The sequence below is a fragment of the Carlito syrichta genome, unplaced genomic scaffold, assembly GCF_000164805.1.
Source record: "Carlito syrichta isolate Samal-C Ts95f unplaced genomic scaffold, Tarsius_syrichta-2.0.1 Scaffold316442, whole genome shotgun sequence".
Lineage (NCBI taxonomy): Eukaryota > Metazoa > Chordata > Mammalia > Primates > Tarsiidae > Carlito > Carlito syrichta.
In genome coordinates, this window is record NW_007260538.1 from 132980 (window position 1) to 157298 (window position 24319).

At 48.1% G+C, this 24319-nt stretch overlaps 1 protein-coding gene across 1 annotated transcript in view; it reads left to right on the forward strand.

The window, feature by feature from the left end:
• The first annotated feature begins 9680 nt into the window (after positions 1-9680).
• Positions 9681-24319, forward strand: part of TMEM132C (transmembrane protein 132C) — a 90328-nt gene continuing 75689 nt past the window's right edge. Inside the window, exon 1 of the mRNA XM_008074440.2 lies at positions 9681-9849. Coding sequence (XP_008072631.1) covers positions 9697-9849 — 153 coding nt within the window. The 5' untranslated portion in view covers positions 9681-9696. The remainder of the gene's footprint in view (positions 9850-24319) is intronic.

A 24319-nucleotide genomic window follows, 5' to 3' on the forward strand; every position in this document is an offset into this window, starting at 1 on the left:
TTTGTTTTGTTTGAGTTGTGGTCTCACTCTGTCACCCAGGCTGAAGTGCAGTGGCATGATCATGGCTCCCCACAGCCTCACCTCCTGACTTCAGATGATCCTTCCCCCTCAGCCTCCTGAGTGACTGGGACTACAGGTGTGCATAACCACACCCAGCTTATTATTATTATTATTATTTTTTTGCAGAGATGAGGTCTCACTGTGTTGCCCAGGCTGGTCTCAAACTCCTAGGCTCAAGCAGTCCTCCCATCTTGGCCTCCCAAAGAGCTGGGATTTCAGGAGTGAGCCCCTACACCCAGTCAAAACTGAGTTGTTGTTTGTTGTTGTTGTTGTTGTTATTGTTTAGATTCAGGGAGTGCACATGCATGTTTCGAAACTGAGGTTCTGAGAGTATAAATCCCAGGAGTGATGTCTCGAGGCTAGCAAGGGGTTAAGTATGGGGATGGTTCCCAGGGCATCGACTCCAAAGCTTGCACTCACACTCTTGCACAATGCTGCCACAAGGAAAATAAATGACTGTGCCATGTCCAGCCAAATGTAGGGGCAGGAAGGGATGAAAATTGGATACCTTGGAGGGACACTTAGATCATGACCTGGGGAACTTGGTAAGCTCTGGTTTCTCACCTGGTATTGTTAGCAAATCTCAACACGTGGCCTTGGAAAAATAAATGTATGTAAGTTTTATCAGGTCATTAAACAGGGGAAATAATTGTAGCAAAGATAAGAGCTTCCACTTGATAGGGAGCTGCTGTCATATGCAATGAACTCTACATATGCCTTATACCTTTACCCTTGCCACAACCTCACCAGGTCAGCTTATCACAGATCAAACATTGATTCCTTTGCAGGTGAAGTTAAAAGTTCTTAAATGCCCCTGCATATTATAATTACCTTGGGATCTCTTAAGAATTCCATAGTCAGGCCCCACCTCAGAGCAATGAAAGCTTAATTTCTGAGGTGCCACCCAGGCATCAGAATGGTTCAAAGCCCCCCAAATAATTTGCATGTCACCAAGGTTGAAAACTAACTTGCCAGAGTTCACCTCTCAAGTCAGGATTGAAACTCAGGTGAGTTCATTTCAGAACACACAGTCACAAAGTCTACCCTGTACTATTTCTGCATAGATACTAGGAAGTTAAAGATATTGGAAGTGAAAAGTTTGTTGATCACAGAGACAAAACCATTCTGTGTACAACAGGAGTGAACAGTGCCCACACATTAAAATCACTTAAGCTTTAAAAATACTAGTGTCTGAGTGTCACTTATTAAGAATCAGATCTTCTTAGTCTAGGGTAGATCTGGGTATCAACAGTTTTCCTCTAATTCTCTCCAGGTAATTATAATATTCAGCCGGGATGGAGCCCATTGTTTATAGGATGGGGTTTCAGGCTGCTATCATGAAGTTACATATCTTTTCAGTAGTGTCACTGACATCGATATGATTTGGAATAAAGTACTCTCTGTCTTTGTCTTTACATACATTCACCTGCTGCTATAAATGTTGAGCTTTGGGGAATGAAATAGAGAAGAGTAAAGTGCAATTTACTTGTTTTAAGTCCAAACTCTTAATTCAGTCCAAGTCACTTGGACACAGGGCGGCCTTGATAAGCTCTGCCCCCCCGATGCCCTCTCTTGATTCCCTCACCTGCCGTCCACTGCGATCTATCCTGTATACCGTGTGCAGAGAGCAGAGACAAAGGCATCGGGTGACTCCTCCATAAAAAGCCAGACCCCTTCTCACTGCCCTGGAGGTTGGATTGGGGTGTGATAGCTCAGCCAGTCAGAGTCCCTCCCTCAGCACTTCCAATGGGGACCACTGAGGCAAAGAATCAGGGGCAATCAAAAATTAGTTTGGGGGCCAGGTCTGGTAGCTCATGCCTGTAATTCCAGCACTTTGAGAATCTAGGTGGGGAAATCCTTTGGGCCTAGGAGTTCAAGACCAGCTCGGGCAGCATAGCAAGATCCCTATGTCTCTAAACATAAAAATAAAAAAAGAAAATTTGTTTCTTTTGTCCTCAGTAGTGTTGTCCTCTCTGGAATGATCGTTGTCTGAGGTTCTAGCTTTCTAGCCTTCCTCTGTTCCCTCCTAGTCTCTGTGCCTATTTCTCCACTCTCCTGGGTAATGTTGAGATATTTGCTGAAGTTCCTTTTCTTTGCCAATCAGCTCAAGATGTTTTCTGTTGCTTGCAACTTGTGGCTCAAACTAACATGTCTCAGCACCACGGACAGCTCCCAGGGACTCCGAAGACATTCGTGTTGGTAAAGAGTCAATGGGACTTTCTAACAAAGCCTTTCCCAGAGGAGAAGCCTGTGTCCTTGCCTTCATGAAATACACATGAAGTCGAATGAAAACAACAAAGCCTGGGTCAAGTGATTCTGCTCTCCTGGAACAGCTTGCCTGCCATAAGGTTGATTCCTTCATTCCATGACCCTTTTTCTTTTCTGCAGGCTCTGAGCTGTCAACAATGGCTGACTTTGAGGCTAAAATCCCTACTCTCCACTGTGGGAGGTAAAGCCCTTTTGGCTTTTTAAACACCCCCAGTCTCTATTTTCTTACCAAATAGAGTTCAATAGCCAGGCAGCTTGGTAAATTAAATTTCCCATGGCTCCAACTTTATTGTGACTGTTGGGGGAATTTATTTGCTTTTGATTGAGAGCTTTTTAAGTCAATTCTGAAATTTTTTTTTTCAGGAGTTACTGCAATAAATACATGCTATTGGTTTATCAAGTGATGGTTTTTGGTGCTCTCTGGAGTCACTTTGGTGTTTAAATTCCTCCCCTCATTCCTCTAGCAACATCACAATCCCCACAGAAGCTCATGAGGAAGACTCTTGGTCCCTTAAAGGCAAAGCTTAGCAAACATCGCAACCTGATTAGAGTCCATGGGAAGGCACTGACCATAGGAGAATTGACAGAAGAAAAGATTTCTTCTTTTCTTGGTCTTCATCTGCTGGCATGGCATGTGTCACGGCATTGTGTCCACAGACGCAGGCACTGAGTAAAGACTCTGTGTACACATCTTGGTGAGTTCCAGCTCATGACGAGTAACAGAGGGCCTGCATGTCTGCATGGTGTGTGCCCAGGCAGCTCCAGGACCAGACTTAGAAAGCCACATCTTAATGCAGGCTGTAGACAGCCACCCTTAGAGTCACTGAGCATGAACGTGATGGCAAGTCCTACTAAAAACAAGACAAAGCTAGCATTTATTTATGCTTGCTGGTGCCAGGTGCTACTCTAAGTGTGTTGACTTATTCATTCATGTCAACTCTGAAATGGAAGGGGTTCACAATTGGCAGATAGGGAAAATGAGGCAGTGTAGCCCACAGTCATTCACCAGTAACTCGGGGAGCCAGGATCTGAACCCTGGAAGGCTGTCTGGAAGCCAACAACAGGACTCTCACACCCAGAGACTCCCCTTAAAGAGCCAGGGCTGTTAGTCTTGGCTAAATTTCTTCCTCTCTCCTTCCCTCTCTCACTTCTTTCTCTTCTTCCCTCCTCTCTCCCTCGTGTCATTTCTTCCTTCATTTTCTCTTTTCTTTTTTACTGTTTGCATAAAATGCTCCTTGGAGGCCTAATATTTATAACACAGCAGATGGGAGGTGCTCTTGTTGCAACAGGAATGAGTTGAGGTGAGGGTGGGTTTGGGGACTGGCTCCAGTGTCCACTACTGTCTCACCCACTTGAAGTGCTGAGGATCCTGAATCCCACAGGGGAAACCACCACACCACACTATATTGCTTTTGGGACAGGCATCTTCCAGCCTAAAGTCACAACCCTTCTATAAAATGCTTCCTCCAAAGTAGAGAGATACTGGAGAAAGCCCTGCTCCTAAGCCAGAGATAGCACATGGGGAGTCTGCAGAGTGTTGTCTGAGCTGCATCATGGCTAAAAAGTTAAGATTCTACATCTTAAAATCCAGAGGTTTCAGAAAGAGACCCAGATTCCCAACTTCTCTAGGAATTTTTTTTGCTATCCAGCACCACTGGCCATCCTTCCCATAAGGCCGACATCAGCAACAACACAGTGGGATTGCCTCTTAAGATGAAGAGAGTGTCACCGGTCAACTGTGTGTGGCCCCTACTATATATTGGCTGCAAAGAAATAATGTCCATCTGGAAAGGCAATCAGGTCTCATACAGAGTCCACAGGACAGAGAAGGGGGCTTGTGCTGCAAAGGCATATTCTCCCAGACAGCGGGAGGGGTGAGAGTATGAAGGAGGTAGCCGCAGACAAGGGAGGTATGTGGGTGCACACGTGATGTTCCAGATACCCAGGTGCAGAAAGTCTCATCGACCCTATGTCAACACGAATGTCTTCAAGGTCCCTGGGAGCTCTCCATGGTTCTGAGACATGTTAGTTTGAGCCGCAAGTTGCCAGCCACAGAAAACACTGCTCGCCACGTGGTGCCATGTTAATGAACTAAAGGTAACTGAGGCTCGCCTTCTCTGATCTGCACCAGACCGGTTCCCATGGGTCTGGATCTCCTCTGATGTTTAGCAGGGGATCACCAGACTGTTTGTGGCATCCAGGCCATCTGGTTTCCTCAAGCAGCTGTGCCTATAAAGAGATGAAAGAAAAACTGTTAAGGTTTTCCCACCATCCTGTCAGGGCTGTCCAGGTGACAAGAGTAGGGACCACAGGCACCGAATAACCCTCTATGCTGATCTCCACGATAGAATCAAGTTTCAAAATGCAGCAGCATTTTCCCTCATTTAGATATACCACACTGTATGGGTTCTGGAGGTGAAGAGGATTGGGTGAGGAAGGAGGTGGGGCAGGCGGGAACAGGAATGCACAAAATAAACTAATGTGGACATCAATTCCATGTATTCCCCCAAAGAACTCCGTGTCTTGGGTCAGTGTGTTTAATCCAGAGGCTCTGGGACTCATTTCGTCATGGGGTCAGCCTTGTCTGGCCTGTTCTCTGCCCTATACATCCTTGGACCCCTGTGGACACAGAACTGTCTTTTCTTCTCTTCATCTGAGATCTCCAGCTCCCGGAAAAATGGATACCAGTGACCTACCCAGGCACATGTCACTGACACACTGGGGAGATTGCCCCAATGGTGGTGGACACTGGGCTGGAGCCAGCTCCCAACCCCACCCTCACCCCAACTCATTTCTGTTGGAACAAGAGCACCTCCCATCTGCTGTGTCATAAATATTAGACCTCCAAGAAGCATTTTATTCAAAGAATGAAAAAGAAAAGAGAAAATGAAGGAAGAAATGAAATGAGGTAGAGAAAAGAGAAGAAAGGAAGGAAGCACAGCCCCTGGAAAGCTGGAATTTTTCTCCAGTTGTGAAATCTGTATTTTTTTTTTTCTGTTCTGAAACCAAGATGATGTCTCACTGGCTCATGTATGGGAGGTCTGGGCAGAGATGGCAGGACACTTCCAATGGGCTTCCAAGGACTCGTTCCTGCCCACCTGTGGCTGAAGGTTGAGGCAATGCACACACTCTCCCTGGGGGCAAAGCGACAAGAGTCTTCACTTCGACACTTGGGTAAACGATAGCCCTAGTAACCCTGAGGGTTTTGAATGGGAGTTGGACGCCTAGACCCATGGAACCTGGCCCAGTGCCTCATGTGCAGTGAGTATTTTGCAAACAATAGCATATTACTTTTACTCTTAGGTTGGCTTGAACAAAACACCTTAGGGAAGTAGCCCCACTGCTCACACAATCCACAGAGCAATGTCTTTCAAGCCAGAAAGAAAAACTCCGCTTCCCTTTTCTCTCACCCCATAGGATGCCTTCCTAACACCCTTCTCTGGCAGTGGAAGAGGACACGGCTGGAGCAGAAGTCGCGCTGGCTCTTCCATAGGCACCTCCCTCCCTCTACAGTGGGAATGCCATTATCTCCATCTTCTAGATAATGCCACTACTCACAAAAGGATCTTAGAAGAGAATGAGATCAGGTGCAGGCGGAAATCCATGCAGCCTCTGAAGCATGTGCTGGGGCTCACATCCCATCAGGGTTGAGAGGGAGTCTCCGGACAGTTGGATCGCTGCCACACCCAGTGCAAAGAAAAGTGACCTGTTTGTTGAGTCAGTCGGCTGGTGGACTGGTGCTTCTGGACAACTTTAATAGTGGTGCTCAGCTCTGTTGCAGATAAGATGTCAGGTCCAGGTGTTCTTGCTAAGGACAAGGATAAACCCCTGGAAATGAAGAGACGCCTGTGGCCCCGTGAGAAGAGAGTGCCAGGGTCAGAGCACATTGGAGGGATTTTCCCGATGTGCAGTGGGTCTGTGGGCCTTGGCTGCTGGACTAAGAATGCGTCGTAAGTCTGGAAACACTCCACTACCCCGACACCTCTCCCTCATGTTTCAAGACAAGGAATCCATCCTTGAGATTTGCAGCCCATGGCCTGATGGTCGAGAGCTAGATTTACTTTCCCTTCCAGATGAATCTCCAGCATCTCATAAACCATGGTTCTCTGGGCCCCACTCCTGGCACGAGGAAGATTCATGTGTCCCGGAGCCAACCCTGAAGGATGGAATGGCTGCATCCAAACATCATGAACACCTCAGTGCAGAGAAGGGTTTCCTGGCCACTCTTTATGTGGGTCCCAGCACATGCTTGGGATGCAGCTGTTAAGTATATTTGGTGTTGAGCATGTTCTGGATGTGCTGTGGAGAACCGCTTCAATTCACCTCAAACATGTAGCCCATCCAGGGAACACCAGCCTGAGACAGTGCTTGACCCAGTGCTTACAGCAACCCTTGGCATACATGAAGGCACCCCAGGTTGCCTATTGGGGCTCACCAGACCCCAGCCCACCCTATGCACTCTGCTTTCCGCCTGGAAGGCCCTCTCTGCTCATTCCCACCAGTATCAGTTCCATTGACTCAATAGCCCTGGAAAGCCTGGTCAGCTCCGCCTTCTCTGACCTCCTCAAGCCAGTGCCAGCAAGCTATTTCTGTAACGATATGGATAAAAAATATGTAAGGTTTCTCAGGCTATCCACCACCTGATGTAATTGCTCAATCGTGTTATTATAACACGAAAGCAACCACAGAAAAATGTAAACAAACAGCAGAACTGTGCACCAACAGAAGGTCATTTACACAAATAGGCAGCTAGCTGGATTTGGTTCATGGGACAGTTTGCTGTCCCTTGTTCTTTTAAAAAAAAGACTGGAAAAAATGCTCAGCCTCACTAATCATCAAAGAAATGTAAATTAAAACCACACTGAGATGCCACCTAACACCAGTCAGGATGGCCATCATCAATAACTCAGAAAACAACAGATGCTGGAGATGATGTGGGGAAAAGGGAACACTTCTACACTGTTGGTGGGAGTGTAAACTAATTCAACTTCTGTGGAAAACAATGTGGTGATTCCTAAGAGATCTAAAAATTGGACCTTCCATATGGACCCACAATTCCCCTACTGAGAATATACCAGGAGGAACTCGAATCACTCTACGAAAAAGATACCTGCACATGTATGTTTATTGCAGCATTGTTCACAATAGCAAGAACATGGAACCAACCGTGCTGCCCATCAAAAGAAGACTGGATAAAAAAATGTGGTACATATACATGGTGGAATATTATGCAGCCATAAAGAAGAGCATAATCATGAACTTCACAGCAACCTGGATGGACTTAGTCTATAATACTGAGTGATTTATAGCAGAAACAAAAAACTGAGTATCACATGTTCTCACTCATAAGTGGACCTTGAAAACTTATTGTAATACTGTAAGAAAAGGATTGGCAGTAGAGGGAAACTGCTGGGAAGGGGGAGAGCAGGATTGGCAGTAGTGAGAATCTGCCGGGGGAGGAGGCACGTCTCATCAACAAGGGTACGTGCATAACGAACATTTGTATACCTAACGCTGAATTGTACCCCACATCTTTAAAATAAAAAAATTAGCAGTTAAAAAAAAAGAAAAGAAATACTGTGTTGGCAACTTGTGATTTCATATCTGCCCACCAGCTGTCGTAGGCTGGGATCTGTAAAGAGCCCTGGACTAGGAAACAGGAGAGGCCACACTTGATGTTGACTCTGTACTGACAAGCTATGTGACTGTGGGAAAGCCATTTTTTCTTTCTGGACCTTACTTTTGTTATCTAAAATGTGAAAAGTTGGGGCCAAGTGTGGGCTGAGATCTTTCATCCTAGCACTTTGGGAGGCTGAGGCAGGTGGGTACTGCTGGAGGCCAGAGTTTGAGAGCAACCTGAGCAACATAGCGAGACCTCATCTCTTAAAAAAAAAGCGAAAAACAAAAGCCGAGTCTGGTAAGTCACACCTATAGTCCCAGCTACTCGGGAGGCTGAGACTGCAGTGAGCCATGATTGCACCATTGCACTCCAGCCTGAGCAAAAAAAAAAAAAAAAAAGAAAGAGAGAGAGAGAGCCAGTGGGAAGGAAGGAAGGAAGGAGGGAGGGAGGAAGAAGAAGGAAAGAAAGAGGGAAAGAGAAAAAGAAAGAAGGAAAGAGAAATTTGGCATGTTGAAAGAGAGAGAGAGAGAAGTTTGGACTGTCAGTAGTTCCCAGAATACCTAGGCTCACCTCGAATCTATGGTATTGGTCAGAATTCTTAGGTGCAGACAAGGTCCCTCCAGCTAAGCAGTCCCTCTGAGCAGAAGAGTCTCTTTAAGGGATACTAGACAATTCAGAGAATCTCTAGAAAAGCCATTGAATTGAATGTATTTGCTACACAGTGAGGGACAGGACAGCCAGGGACAGCACAGATGAGAAAACATCCAACCTCTGCAGAAAACCAGTCATGGAAGTGCCGCTGCCAGCCACTTGGCTTGGTGACTTGGGGGCCTGGACCCAGAAGCACCCCATGGCTGCCCTGGGAGAACCAAGACCACCAGGCTTTCCAGAATGTCCCAGTTCTCTTCCCAACTGCTGCTCCATACCCAGCTTCCCCTCCACCTGCCACAGGAGTGGGTCTAGCTTCAACCCTGCATCTCACGGCCAGAGAGCCCAAGTGCCATTTTCACGCCTTAGCCCTTACAGCAGCAAAGGATGAGCTGAGGGGGGCTGGAGATGCCACTGAGTGAGCGGCCACAGCATCTGCCACACCTGCAAAAGGGGACATGGAGGGGGCCTTCTGGTTCAAAGGCCATCTGAGCACATCAAGCTGGCTTACCTCTGAAAAGCCATAAAAACCTAGACCTCGATCGATGCTCATGTTTAAGACTCTGCCCAGATCCTTGACGTGTGGATGTTTCTGTGTCTCAGCTGCCGGTCTCTAGTTTATAGGTGATTCCCTGTTCCAAGTGCCCCACAAAACCCCAGAGTTATCCCTAAAAGGCATTTTCTTTGTCCTAATATTCTGGGTATAATCATGAGAGAGAGAAGAGTCATTTGAGCAAAATGAGTTTAAAGTCATTTTTCACCAGACATGGTGGCTCACACAGCACTTGGGGAGGCTGGGGTAGGAGGATTGTTTGAGGCCAGGAGTTCAAGACCAGCCTGGGCAACATATATTTCTACAAAGTAAAAATTTTAAAAATAACAAGGTATGGTGGCTTATTCCTGTAGTCCCAACTACCCTGGAGGCTAAGGCAGAAGAATCACTTGAGACCAGGAGCTCAAGGTTGCAGTGAGGCTATGATCGCACCACTGCACTCCAGCCCGGGTGACAGAATGAGACCTTGTCTCAAAATAAAATAAAATAAAGTCGTTTTCTTTTGCTGTCTTCCAGAAGCAGCAGTTTATTCAACGAGGTTGTGCAGATGAACTTCGAAATTGCCAGCTTCAGTAGCCTCTCGGGGACCCAGCCTATCACGTGGCAGGTCGAGTACCCGCGGAAAGGGACCACAGACATCGCCGTGTCTGAGATCTTCGTCAGCCAGAAGGACCTGGTGGGCATCGTGCCCTTGGCCATGGTAGGACTGAGTTATCATGGATGTGCTCGTGTTGCATGGTCTGATGGCATCCTGTCTCCTCCCTGTCTGTCCCAGGATGTTTGCTGTGATCGCTTTGTGGGATGTTTGCTTTCAAAGGTCCCTGTCTCCTTCACCTTGAGAGTCACCGCCTTTCATTACCTTGGCTGTTCTCAAGCTGAGTCACTTTCCACATCCTCGTGGTGTTTGCCATAGTCCCACACAGAATATATTGTCCTCTGCTTGCCTTTATTTCATCAAGTCCGCTCCAGTTCTTTCTTCCATCCCTTTTGACAAGGAGTCTTTAGATCACAGAATGTGCTAGTTACAATGAGCTCGGCTATGCCTTGGCCACAGACAAGCCCAACAACTCAAGTGCCTGACACTTCCGCTGCATGGCTTAAATGATAGGGCTCGACTCCACATGGTCCCCCAGGGCCCCAACTGAGGAAGCACGATCGCCTTATAGCTGTAACATCAGGGACACTTGGTTCTTCTGGGTCCCTGTGATGGATACAGTTGGAGAGTCCCATGCGAGCACTTCCAAGCGATGACCTAGATGTGGCATGTGACACCGCCATGCACGTGCTCTGAACCAGAAGGCTCCCAGGGGCCCCTCAAATTGCAAGGGGGCTGAGAAACCTGGGGCAGAGGGTAGTTGGGTGAATACTACTGTCTCTGCCTCACTGTGGAGTTAGGCAAACCCCATTGTTGACACAAATATAACCTCAGTGTTAAAGTAAATGTGATGTGTCCAGGCCCAAGTGATGCATGTCCAGCTAGATGCTGTGGGGCTGGAGATGAGAAGGAAAGATCAGGGAGAAGTTGGGGCTGGACATCTGTCCCTTGGCCACTCACCCACAGTCTGCATGGCCCAAGTCGTTCCCTAGGGCCATGGCAGTGCTAGGGACAAATGTGAAGAGTCTGCTGGAAAATACAGAGGATTTGGGAGGCCAAGGTGGTAGTTCTGCATGAGGCCAGGAGTTTGAGACCAGCCTGGGCAACATAGAAAAATCCCAATCCCCCCCCGAAACACACACACAAAATTAAAATTATCCAGACATGGTGGTGTACACCTGTAGTCCCAGTTGCTCATGAGGCTGAGGCAGGAGAATTGCTTGATTCCAGGAGTTGGAGACTGTAGTGAACTATGATTGTACCACTGCACTCCAGACTGGGCAGCAGAGTAAGACCCTGTCTCAAAGAAAAAAACAAATTTTAAGAGGACGGAGTATCAGAGGCACATGAGGAGAATTTCATGTGTGGCTACCACCGTCTTTGCCAGAATTCTCCCCACAGACAGCCTGGTGTGGATATTCCAAAATTAACATCTGTTCGATGTTGGAATAAGCAGTCTTCTTTATGGCCAAGTTAAGAACTATATCCATCAAAAACCCAGTGACAGAACACCCAACCCAAATTGGCTTGAGCACAAAGGGAATGTACCAGCTCATGTAACTCAAAGTCCAGGATCCAGCCTGACTTCATGCAGGCCTGATCAAGACTCAGATTCTGCCACCAGGGTCCCATTTCACTCTGTCTCCTGTCTTCCCCTGCAGCAACATGGCAGCCGCTGCTCCTGCCAGATGGTTGGAGTTTCAGGCCTGGGAAGAGCACCTGTCTCTGTTCCAGAGACCTCGGCTGAGGTCTCATGGCCACATCTGGCTTTGGTTGGTCACATGACCTCCCCAAAGCAATGGTCGTGGCCGGGGAGTTGTACCCCTGGAGCGCAGGAGGGATCAGAGCAGATGCCATCAGGCCTTCCGTGCTCCCACCTGCCAAGCCCCCGCCCTAAGCATCAGCGCATTTGTACCTGAACATTGTTCTTGCTTCAAACACCTTCCTTTCCCCCTGCCCGGTGGGACAGAGCCCCAAGCAGTTAACATCACCCCATCTGAGATATGCTCTCAACCAGGGACTCACTGCAGTCAGCAGATAGACACCCCAACCCCCTCGCCCCTCCTGCAGGTTCACCCTGAAGCATGTGTCTACATTGGCTCTTGGATCGCCAGGGAACTGAAGCTTCTGTCACCACAGTTGTCCCCTGTAGGCTGTGCACCCCTGAACTGTATCCCCACCTGTCTCCCTTCCCTGACCCTCACTGAACTGGCCTGCGCTTCCCAAGGGCACCACTTGCATGGGAATCCTTGTCTCGAGGTTTGCTTCTGGGGAAATGCACCCTAAGGCAGGGGTCAGCCCCACAAACCACACAAGCTGAGGCGAGGAGGAGGGAGGTTTCCAGAAAGACGGTCAGGGTCATTTCACCGGATGTGGTGTGAATAGACAGGGTGGCAAACCTAAGAGATGTCCCCAACTTATACCTGAAGTGCAAGGGGATTAAATGCCGCATTCAAAGAATGAAATCTCCCTGTACAAGAGGGACCTGGCACACAACGACCCTGGAGTCAGCCCAGCCTGTGCCTGATTGTGTAAATAAAGTTTTATTGAAACACAGTCACACTAATTATTTATGACTTGGCCATGGCTGCTTCTGAGCTACAGAGATAGAGTTGGGTGGTTATAGTATGTACTGTTTGGCCCACAAAGCCTCAGATATTTACTATTAACCATTTTGAGGAAAAAAAAAGTACTAACCTCTGCTATAGAATAAATAGAGTATTTCTCAGCCCTGACTGGATATCCAAGTTGCCTAGGAAGGCTCTAGAAAGAACTGTGGTTTGAACTCCAACCCTGGAAAACCACACGAGGATTGTGGGCGTGGAGGCTGAGCCCTTGTCATTTTTAGAGGCTCCCCAGGTGACCCCAGTATGCTGCCAGGGTTGGATACCCCCAAGCTAAGAGGGCGGCCAGCTCTGCCCTCCTTCTGCAGTCTCAGCTCCTTCCCCTACTCCGCACCTGAGGCAGATGCCCCTTCACCCCTCCTTCCTTGGAGGTTGGAGCATTTGACTTTGGGTCCTCAGAGGCCCTCCATGGGCTGCAAGTCAACCTGAAACGTACAAAGTGGATGAACCAGCTGGGCTCGGTGGCTCAGCCTATAATCCCGCGCCTTGGGAGGCCGAGGTGAGTGGACTACCTGAGCCCGCGGGTTTGAGACTCGCCTGGGCAACTTGGCAAGACCTCATCTCTACAATAAATCAAAAAATCAGCCAGGCGTGGTAGCACATGCCTGTAGTTCCAGCTACTTGGAAGGCTGAGGCGAAAGGATCGCCGGAGCCCAGCAGGTCGAGGCTACGGTGGCCGGGAGCTGCTGCTGCACTCCAGTCTGGGTGACAGAGTGAGACTCCAACTCAAAAAAAAAAAAGTGGATGAACCACATTGGACATGATGAGCACATGCCTCCACCCTACTTACAGTATGGATACTCTTTTTCTTTTAAGGGTTGGGGTCTCACTCTGTCATCCAGGATGGAGTGTAGTGGTGTGATCATAGCTGCTCACTGCAGCCTCCAATGCCTGGGTTCAGGCAGTCCTCCCCACACCCCCAGCTTCTCAAGTAGCTGGGACTACAGATGCGTGCCAACATACCGGGTTATTTTTTTTATATTTGTAGAGATAGAGTCTTACTATGTTGTCCAGGGTGGTCTTGAACTCCTGACCTAAAGTCATGCTCCTGCCTCAGCCTCCCAAAGTGCTGGGATTACAGGTGTGGCCACTAGACCCAGCCTGGTTACTCTTATATTACTATTAGTAGCTCTAATAGTACCATTAATACTACATGCTGCTTGCCTGAATTATATTATGGACTATGGGAAATTGATAAATCAGAATTATTTTAATTATTAAGGCTACTAACCTAACTCAACTTAAACTTGGCTCATGGAACTTCAAAAAAATCCAGAAAAATGCTTCTAAAACTTGAATGTGCATGCAGCTCACATGAAATTTTGATTATCTGCATATCCCCATTTAGAAGGTCTGGGTTGAGTATTTTCAGAAGCTTCTGAATGCCAGTGCCACTAGTCTGCATGCCACACTTGGGGTGCTGAGGACCCAGGGTGCACACAATATCTCCAGGAGGGTGGCGTTTCCTCCTGTGTCAGCTGTGCATTGCTCTTTGTTGGAGTCACAGGGTGGCCCTGGCAACGAAGTGAATGTCACAGCATCATATCCAGCAGGAAAGGAGTAAAAACCTCATTGCCAATTACTCAGGCACATTCCTGGGAACTGGCTCTAACTGGGAAATGATTGGTCAGGCCTGGGTCACGTGACCTGCCTGAAGTCGCTCACAGAAGTCAGAAGAATGGGTTACTCTAATTGACCGGGCCTGGGGAGCATGTCACCTGGGCAGATGTGGCGTCATTGGGGCAGGTGTGGAGTCAGGCAGGGCAGGTATGGAGTCACCTGGGGTGAGAATGGAGACAGGGACAAGTGTGGCATCAGGTGAAGCTGATGTGGAGTCAGGCTGGGCAGGTGTGGAATCACCTGGGGAAGGTTTGGAGTCAGGCAGGGCAGTCTGGAGTCACTTGGGGCAATGTGGAGTCAGGTGTGGTGTTACCTGGGGCAGGTGTGACATCAGCCAGGGAGATGGGAAGTCAGATGAGGCAGACGTGGAGACAGGTGAGGCAGGTGTGGAATCACCTGAGGCAAGTGTGGAGTCAGGTGGAACAGGTGTGGAGGCCCCTGAAGAAGGTGTGGAATGAGACTGCCAGCCAGTGGCTGATGCATCATGGGAAAATCTGGCTCTCACTGAAAAATGGGGAATGGACGCAGGTCAACAACAACAACAGATGTCCACCCCAGAAGGCATCTTCTACTGCAAGGATCTGGACAGACTTTGAGATTGGAAAATGGTTCCTTTTGACTCTTCATGTCCTAAAAGGGAGGTCAGCAAACAATGGCCTGAGGGCCACATCCAATCTGCTGCCTATTCTGTACACCATGCAAGCTAAGAATGCTTGGACATTTTAAAATTTTGTCTGTGTTTTAAATGGTTCTGTGTAGCAAATTCACATGCTCAGTTTCGCCTCTTAGCTTGAAAATTCTGAAATATTCAGTTCCTGGCCCTTTAGAAAGAAGGCTTGTGAACCTGTGTCCTGGAACACACCAACACCAGGTCTGGAGTTTAAAAGCCCAGTTCCTATCCTACCCATTTCAAAGGAACACGAAGTTCAAATACTTTGAAAAAGTAAAATGATTGTAAAATGAGATATTATGCCTTATTTTCAAGAGAGCAGGAGCATCTACCTTGAAGCATTGTCTTCTTATGACTGTGGTTTTGTCATTTTTGTAATGCCTGTAAGGTAAAATGACTCCTAATGCCTGCACCCGGTATCATTTGTTTGCAAGCAAATGTAAGAGAATTCTAACTGGCTTCATCCAAAACTTCAATGATTAACAAGCTTCTCTGCAGCACCAGGAAAAAGCATACAGTCCAGAATGCTGGATTTTGGTGCTCATGTGATATCACCATTTGCCTCCCCTGGAATATACAAATTAACCTCAACTGTGCAAAGCAACGTGAAAAATTAGGCAGTCAATGAGACAGTCTGGAGGAATGCCTGTTCTCCTAGTTTCTGTATTTCAAAATGTTATTTTTTTTTAGACTAAGCTTTAGGACATTTATAACCAGCCAAAAAATAAATTTTATTGGAAGCAACTAGCAAATAAAACTGCAGCTTGAGTAGAAGATAATTTTTTTAAAAAGAATATTGACTAAGAAGCAAATTTGTATGTTGTCTTTTAGCAGCCAGAAAGATGGTTGGTTGGGTCTTTGAAAAGATTAGTAGATCTTCCAAGTTGTAGCTCCTTTTAAAGAAAGTAAACTTCAGAAAGGTAAAATAGAGCACAACTGGAAAGAAAGTTCTTGCCTTAGAATCAGGCCTTCTCAAGCCCCTTCCCAGATCAAGGACAAAGCAATCGACAGCACGGCCCACCTCTTGTCGTCTCTTGTCCCATTCAGGTGCAGCTCCTTTTAAAAATATAATTGTATTTTATTTTAGATTCACGGTGCATGTGCATGTTTGTTCCATGGGCTTAGTGTGTAGTGGTAGGGGTTGGGCTTCAGGTGGTCCGTTGGCCAGAGAGTGAGCTTTGCACCCCATGGGTAACTTCTGAGTCCTGGTCCCCCTCCCGCCTCCCCCGACTGGTATCCCCAGCATCTATTATTTCCATTGTTGGGGCATTTAGCTCCCGCATAGAAGGTAGAGTATGCAGTGCTTGGCTTTCTGTGTCTGAGTCAGTTCACGTAGGTGAGGATCTCCCACACTGTTGCTGGGATTGTGGACTCATTCAGCCTCCATGAAAAGCGGCATAGGTAGCGCGCGCCTGTAGTTCCAGCTACTTGGAAGGCTGAGACGGAAAGAGTGCTGGAGCCCAGCAGGTCGAGGCTGCGGTGGCCCGGAGCGGCCACTGCACTCCAGTCTGGGCGACAGAGTGAGACTCTGACTCAAAAAAAAAAAAAAACAACAAAACAGAAAGAAAAGCGGCATAGAGACTTCTCAATGCAGCTCCCAAGTCTCCCTGAGTCAGTGGGATGGGAGGACTGCAAATGGGGCTCTCCAGCCACCAAAGCACCCCTCCAGTCAGAAGCCCCCGAATCACACTCCCTGCCCCCCGACACTATTTTCTTTGAAGAGCACTGACCTCGAGGCCACCCTTTGCCCAGGCTCCCTCCAGACTTGCTGGGCAAAATGACTCTTTTCTAAACTGTCTGTTAGTTCAGTAGCTTGAGGGGGTCTAAGTGGTCTTTGGTCACATGGCTGCTTTGTATATTGGTGAGGAAGTCTGGGCTTTAGGGGTACCCATCCCCCCAACAAGTGCGCATGGTACCCAAGAGGCGGTTTTTCGTCCCTCCCTCCTTCCCCCCTACCCCTTCTGAGTCTCCAACGTCCATTGTGCCCTTCTCCATGCCTTTGTAGGCTCACAGTTCAGCTCCGACGTAAAGTGAGAACATGCAATATTTGGGTTTCTATTCCTGCGTTTCTTCATTTAGGATCATGATCTCCAGTTCTATCCAAGGTGCTGCACTGTACATGCTTTCATTTTGCTTGATGACTCAGTAGTATTCCATGGAGTGTGTGTGTGGGGGGGGTGTGTATCACATTGTGTTTCTCCACCAATTAGCTGATGGACATTTAGGTTGATTCCACAGCTTTGCACTTGTCTTACAGAGGCAGGAACCCTCCAGATGTCAGCTCTGTGGCCTTCCTGCTAGAACCTGCCTCCCCTCCAATCCCCATGCCCATCTGTGGCCTCACTGTGCCCATGGTGGGCTTGAGGGAGGGGCCCAAAGGAGGGGCCCGAAAGGGAAGACTAAGGACACTCCAGTTCTGCCTGTAAACAGCACAAACTACAAGGTGTTTGGGAGTTTAGTTCTTCTTTGATATTAAAAAAAAGCATTCACAACCCAAGCGGAGATCACGTGAACAGAGGCCAGACACAGACCAAGGTGTCGCCTTTTCTGCACGTTGGTGGGGAGGGTACAGAAGCGCTGGTCTCTGTTGATGAAAGATGTGTGTGACATATTTGTTTGTTTGTTTGTTTGAGTTGGAGTCTCACTCTGTCGCCCAGACTGGAGTGCAGTGGCCGCTCCTGGCCACCACAGCCTCGACCTGCTGGGCTCCGGCGATCCTTCCGTCTCAGCCTTCCGAGTAGCCAGAATTACAGGCGTGCGCTACCATGCCCAGCTGATTTTTTGATTTATTGTAGAGATGAGGTCTCGCTGCCCAAACAGGTCTCGAACCCACGGGCTCAGGCCATCCACTCCCCTCAGCCTTCCAAAGGTGCGGGATTACAGGCTGAGCCACCGAGCCCGGCATTCTGTGACATATTTAAGATGGTTTTCTGAGCCAAATGTGAATGACTACAGGCTTGTAACACTGTCCCAAGAGGTCCTGAGAACGTGTGCCTGCGACAGTTGAATTGCAGCTTGGTGATATACATCTTAGAAAGATAGAAGTTACAGGAAACTATAAATCGACACATGTGAGATCAATCCATGTTCACCCCGGGAAGGTGGGATCTGTCCAAGTGGGACTGGTAAGTGATAGGTGGGTTCAAACGTTTCCTGACGGGTAGTTAGAAGCAAGAGTCAGGCTCTTATCTATTTTGAAATCCACCTAGAAAATGGGCAGCTTGAGGACTGATATGGGGGTCACGTTTCTTGGTATGTCTGCTTCTACGGTGGCCGACTTCAGAGAGAATAGGTTGTCAGTATCTTTAAAAGTGCCTGGAGTCCAGGAGTCCCCAAGAGACAGTGTTACAGGACCATAAAATACTTAGATTTTTCTTCTTTATCTGTTATGTGATGTTACGCCAGAGTCGGGTTAGAAAGTAAGCTACGTTAACTAGGGTTAATAAAAAACCCGTCTCCCCGGTCCTCCTTGTTAGGAATTTGGCAAGGGAAAGATAGGAGATGAGGTCTCGCTGCCCAGGCGGGTCTCGAGCCTGCGGGCTCAGGCAATTCACTCACCTCAGCCTCCCAAAGTCACGGGATTACAGGCTGAGCCACCGAGCCCGGCTCCCTCCTATGGTTTTTTGAAAAAATAAACTAAATTTTAGGCCTAGTCTGGAGAAGGTAGTAACCCCTAATTTTGACTGGTATACGAAGAGGTTATTTGCTCCCAGATGGATATACTTAGTCTCAGATTGAATTTTCTAGGAGATGGTGAGATGTACCCAGAATTTTGAAAAGTTTCAAGTGATTGTTATTTTTCACCCTTTGCAAACTTAACAGGAAATCATCTTCCTGGGCCCATGAAACGTGCTGGTAACTTTGAGGGAATTTTTTTTCTTATAGAGAGCTTTCAAAATTCCTGGAACATGTTCCTATCTCTCTGCATAAAATCAAATTAAAAATAAAGTGGCAATCAGTAGGGCTGTTTAAAGGAGAGATTGCTACTTGCTCTTGCATCTGCAAAACGATGATCTTAATTCTCACCTCTCCGGGGTGTCATGGAGATTCATTAGGGTTTGAGGGATCCGTGGAGCCACTGGGCGAGGCAAGAAGCAAGAAAGGATTGTCCGAAAAGAGGCTCCAGGGAGCCTTCTGCTGTGACTCTTTGCTCCTCTGACCCTTCTCTGCTCAGGGCCCTGGGGCCTGGCCCGTGTGGACTGCAGCCCCAGCCTTCCTTGCCCTCTGGCTTCTGGAGGGCTTTACCCAGAGGTATTTAGAGGGAATGGGTTGAATAATGCCGCTCCAAGAAAATAATTGAAGTCCCAACTCCCGGTGCCTGTTGAATGTGACCGGGAAGTAAGGTCTTTGCAGATGCTATAACGTTGGGATGAGGTAATACTGGGTTAGGGTGGGCCCTAAATCCAGTGGCTAGTGTCCTCACAAGGAGACAGAGATTTGGGCATGGAGGAGACATAGGAAGAAGGCCACATGAGGATGGTGGCAGAAACTGGAGCATTCAATCGCATCCGATAGCCAAGGAGAGTGAAGGGTTTCCAGCAATTCACAGAACCTAAGAGAGGAGCAAGGGCCTCCCAGGGCCTTCTGTGGGAGGGTGGCACTGTTGACACCTTGATTGTGGACATTTCGCCTGTAGAGCCATGACAGAATCAACGTTTGTTATCTGTGGTCCTCTGTCACGGCGGCCCTGGGACACCAAATCCCCACCCTTCCCTGCCTGATGCATGTCTGTCCGGTGTGGTGCCGTGGAGACAATCACAGTTCATGGCCCACCGGGGAGTCTGCTGCATGGATTCTCCTCTCTTTGGGCTCAGTCACTCAGTGCCTTCCCCTGCCCCTGGGGCAGAAGCAGCTCCTAGCTGGGGCGAGTGTCCAAGTCCCTGGCTGCTCCCTTTCATCTTGCCCACGGCTCCGTGGCCAGGTCTTCCTTACACCCCATCCAGACACACCCCTCCGGGCAGGTTGTCTGTTTCTAGCCCGGACCCTGGGTGATATCTGGAGGGTAAATGCCATGTCCTCCTGTATCATGAGAACCCCAAATCAGGCAGGATGCTCACGTGATGTTCAACTACTCCAAAGAAATCACCTGGGGACAGATTGGCAAAGACATGGATTTATTAATATTTACAGGAGGAATTCATAGCAGCTGGTCAGTACAAAGCTCTCCACACCCCAAAGACATGGAGAGGGATTAAATACCCCCAGCATGGGAAAGGGAGCCAGACATAAACACCAGCATGATAAGCAAATAAGCAGGACCCAGAATGTTGACCCTCAGTAATTGCCCTGAGTACGTGGGTGTGCACATCTCCAAGGTCATCCTGACCCTGTGCAGACAGCCTTGGTTGGGGGCCATCCTCCTTGTCGGGAAAGGGGAGAGAGAGTGTTACCCCACATCACAGATCTTGCAGTTACCCCATACCTCCCTCTGGAGTCTCCTTCCCAGAGAGTACACCAAGATTATCTTCAGAACAGAAGTGATCTGGAAGCATTCCTGGGTTGTTTTTCTTCACCCCTTCCCAGACATTCCAAGCTGAAGGGAGTGGTTGAGGACTCCTGTTGGGGTGTCTTGACACCTGTGGTTGGGTGCCCAGTGGCATCCAGAGGTTACTTTCTTTCTTTTTTTAAAAAATTAATTAATTTATTTATTTTTTTGAGTTGGAGTCTCACTCTGTCGCCCAGACTGGAGTGCAGTGGCCGCTTCCGGCCACCGCAGCCTCGACCTGCCGGGCTCCGGCGATCCTGCCGCCTCAGCCTTCCAAGTAGCCGGAATTACAGGCATGCGCTACCACGCCCGGCTGATTTTTTGATTTATTGTAGAGGTGAGGTCTCGTTGCCCAGGCGGATCTCGAACCGGTGGACTCAGGCAGTCCACTCACCTCAGCCTCCCAAAGGGTAGAGGTTACTTTCCTGAATCTTTTGCTTTTGCTAAATTCAAAGTCCCAGACATGGAAAACTAAAAGCGTGTTCACAGGCCCGTGGCCTCACAGTCTCGCTGCCGGTTCGGCACGTCCTGCGGTGATAGATGGCTTAACTCGCACCGGGGTCCATAGAGAAGCAGGCAACAATATTTTCCACGCTTGAGAAGGGCCAAGGCAGGCATTTTGTGGAACTCCAGGGAGGTCTCCTTGGATGGGATTGGAGAACATTGTTTTTAAAGAGTCAATGGAAAAATAACATTTTATTGTTTCTCAAAAATCTCCACTCTCCTATTCTGACTTCAAAACGCTTCATTTGGAACTCTCCAGGAAGATTTTAAGGAAGGCTTTGATGCTCTAGGGCCAGTGAAAAATATTTGCTCGGTTGAAAAATAACTATATGGGCAGAATAAGTGTTTTCTTGTCACAGCTGGAGATTTACTTTGGGATTAGGTTTTAAACGTCCCTTCCCTCTGACTAGCTGGCCCAGTTTTTTGCCTAAAAAGCAAATCTGGCTCACATGATGCTGTTTTGCCTCGGTAGCAGTGTTTGCAGGGTCACTGATTCATTACCCACTAAATGATAACCTCACCTCCTGCCAGAGTCGACGCTCTGAAAAGGGTACGACGGTTGTCATTCATGTTACTGTCATCCTTATCTGAACATTGGTTTCCCCAGCAGTAGAAATGTGGGACCGAGGGATGGCATGGGGTTTTTCCAAGATACTTCTCCTTATGTTACTCACTTTCCTTAGAAAGTAAAAACTATATTCTAATTTTAGAGGCTATATAGCTTCAGTGGAGATGGCTGGGAAATGGAAATAGAGAACATATAGGTAAGCAAAAAAAAAAGATAAAAAACAAAATAAAACCATCCCTCATTCCAACATGAAGAGAGTGATACTAGAACAGAGAGATCAGCACTTTCTCGGTCCTCACGCTTCTGGGTTAGTTGGAGTTCAGGTAACATGAGATGGGAGCCCAAGAGACCCCTACATTGCAGCGTTATCAACTAACAACCTTCCACCATGTACACAAAACACTGAGTCCATCGTTTACTCAGTGGTTCCCTCTAAGTAGAGAATAGTGCCGAGGTTGGGAGCTCAGCCTCAGCCCTGTGGGCTTGAATCCCAGCTCTTCCTCTTTGTGACTGTGTGACCCGTGGCCAGTGACTTGAGCTCTCCGTGCCTCAGCTTCCTCATTTGTAAAATGGGAATGAAGATCATCCCAGACTCATGGGACTGTTCTGAGAACAAATATACTTAGTAAGCCTTCAGGAAATGCGAGTTATTTTAGCTTCGATAAGCTTCACGTTAAACTTCCATTTATCTTTAAAAGGAAAAGTGACTTCTCAGGGTGTTCAGGCAGTAGTTTATGCATCGCTTTATGAGAGACACATGACTGTTACTGTAGCAGTGTCCGTCCACGTGCTGGTGAGAGTCCTCTCGAAGGGTGAGGCACAGCTTTTGGGAAATCTGCCTGTCACCTCCTCGAACCCAATGCCACCTTCAAGTGAGAGGTGAGGACACTCACCAAGCTCAGTCTCTCAACGATGAGCTGGGGAGCCCTCCTGTTGGCATTTGAGAGAACAGTCCTGTGACAAAGTAGCAAAGGGTGGGAGGTGACCCTGTGTTTGTGCCAACAGGAGACCATGAACTAACGAGGCCATGGAGCCTTCCCCCAGCGGTCCCAGAGAGAATCCAGGCAGCTCTCTAATCTCGAACAGGGAAAACCACACCTTCATCTCCACCCAGCCACGAACAGAAGCCTGGCACCTCCTCCCTGCCTTAGCCTACTGGGGCTGCTATCCCAAAGACGCCATCGACTGGGTGGCTTATGTACAGCAAAACTTTATAACTCACAGTTCTGGAGGCTGAAGTCCAAGATCAAGGTGTCAGTGGATTCCGTGTCCTGTGAGGACCTGCTTCCTGGTTCATAGATGGCGCCTTCACACTGTGTCCTCACCTGGTGGAAGGTACGAGGGAGCTCTCTGAGTCCCTTTTATAAGGGCCCCAGGCCCATTCCTGAAGGCTCCACCCTCCTTACTGAATCGCCCCTCAAAGTCCCCACCCCCCCATACCATCACCCTGGAGATGAAGATTCCAACATATGAATCTGGGAAGGGACACAGATCACATCCCCGAAGGCATCAGCAGCCCCGCTGAATTTGAACAGCCCATTTCCATCTAATAGTACCCTTGACAGATGCCATGAAATGCCATGTATTCTCTTCACAACTGTAAAGTAAGACACTGGATCTCATGACTTAACTCAGTAAGAAGGAAACACATGAAGTCATTGATATTCTGATAACTACCGGAGTTGCCAAAATGCATGCACATTTTAAGAGATGTTCCCCATGATCAGAAGTGTCCAGACACTGATGGGAACCACTTTGAGTGCCTCTTATAATTGCAGAAGTCCAACGTGACTTGCATTCACCTTATGGAGTATTACAATTTCAATGCGGTTTTTCTTTTCTTAAAATGTATAAGCCGGGCTCGGTGGCTCAGCCTGTAATCCCGTGCCTTTGGGAGGCTGAGGTGAGTGGATTGCCTGACACTGCAGGTTCAAGACCTGCCTGGGCAGTGAGACCTCATCTCTACAATAAATCAAAAAATCAGCCGGGCGTGGTAGCACATGCCTGTAATTCCGGCTACTTGGAAGACTGAGGCGGAAGGATCGCCGGAGCCCAGCAGGTCGAGGCTGCGGTGGCCGGAAGCGGCCACTGCACTCCAGTCTGGGCGACAGAGTGAGACTCCGACTCAAAAAAAATAAATAAATAAATAAATTAAAAATGTATATACACTTTTTTGACACCCTCAGTATTTCAATGCAATGGACGGTCTTGGTAAGCCTACATGTTTTAAGGCACATACTTTTAAACACTTCATTCCAAGAAGGGACTCTCAGATGTCCCCATCTACCAGATGTGTTCTTGAACCCTCACCCACTTCTGCTGCACCAGCCTGCCCAGTCAAGGGATGTGCCACCCCAGGCCTCTCCTTAGTGAGCACCTAATGTCTGCAGGCATTGCTTTCTGTGCTTGCTCTGTCCTCCTCCTGAAAGACTCCCCCACTATCTCCCCACCCTTCTTCCTTCTCATCTTTCCAGACAGTGCCACAAGGATGTGGCCTTCCTGGCCCCAGATGGTGCTGACACAGAGGCCTTCCTGGCCCCAGATAGTGACAGCTGCGTTCCCTGCCCCCATTCTGTCACCTTGCCAGATTGTATTGTCATCATATCTAATACAGTAATTATTTATTTGTATTTGCTTTTTATTTTTAGAGACAGAGTCTTGCTCTGTCACCCAGGCTGGAGTTCCGTAGTACAATCATAACTCACTGCAGCCTTGACCTCCTAGGCTCAATCTTTCCTCCTGCCTCAGTCTCCTGAGTAGCTGGGACTACAGGTCTGCACCACCACACCTGGATACTTTTAAAAAAATATTATCTGTAAAGTCAAGGTCTCACTACATTGCCCAGGCTGGTCTTAAACACTTGACCACAAGAGATCCTCCTGCCTCAGCCTCCCAAAATGCTGGACTCACAGGCATGAGCCACCACATCCAGCAAATTCTTGTTTCATCTTACCATTACTGACGTGATCTTTCCTACAATTTTCTTTGTTTATACACTTACTGCCCCCCCCCAAAAAAAAATCTGGAATGCTGGTATCCTGCTGGGCGGCGTCCTGGGACCCATCACTGAGGAATCAGGCATCCACCCCGGGTGGTCTGGGTCA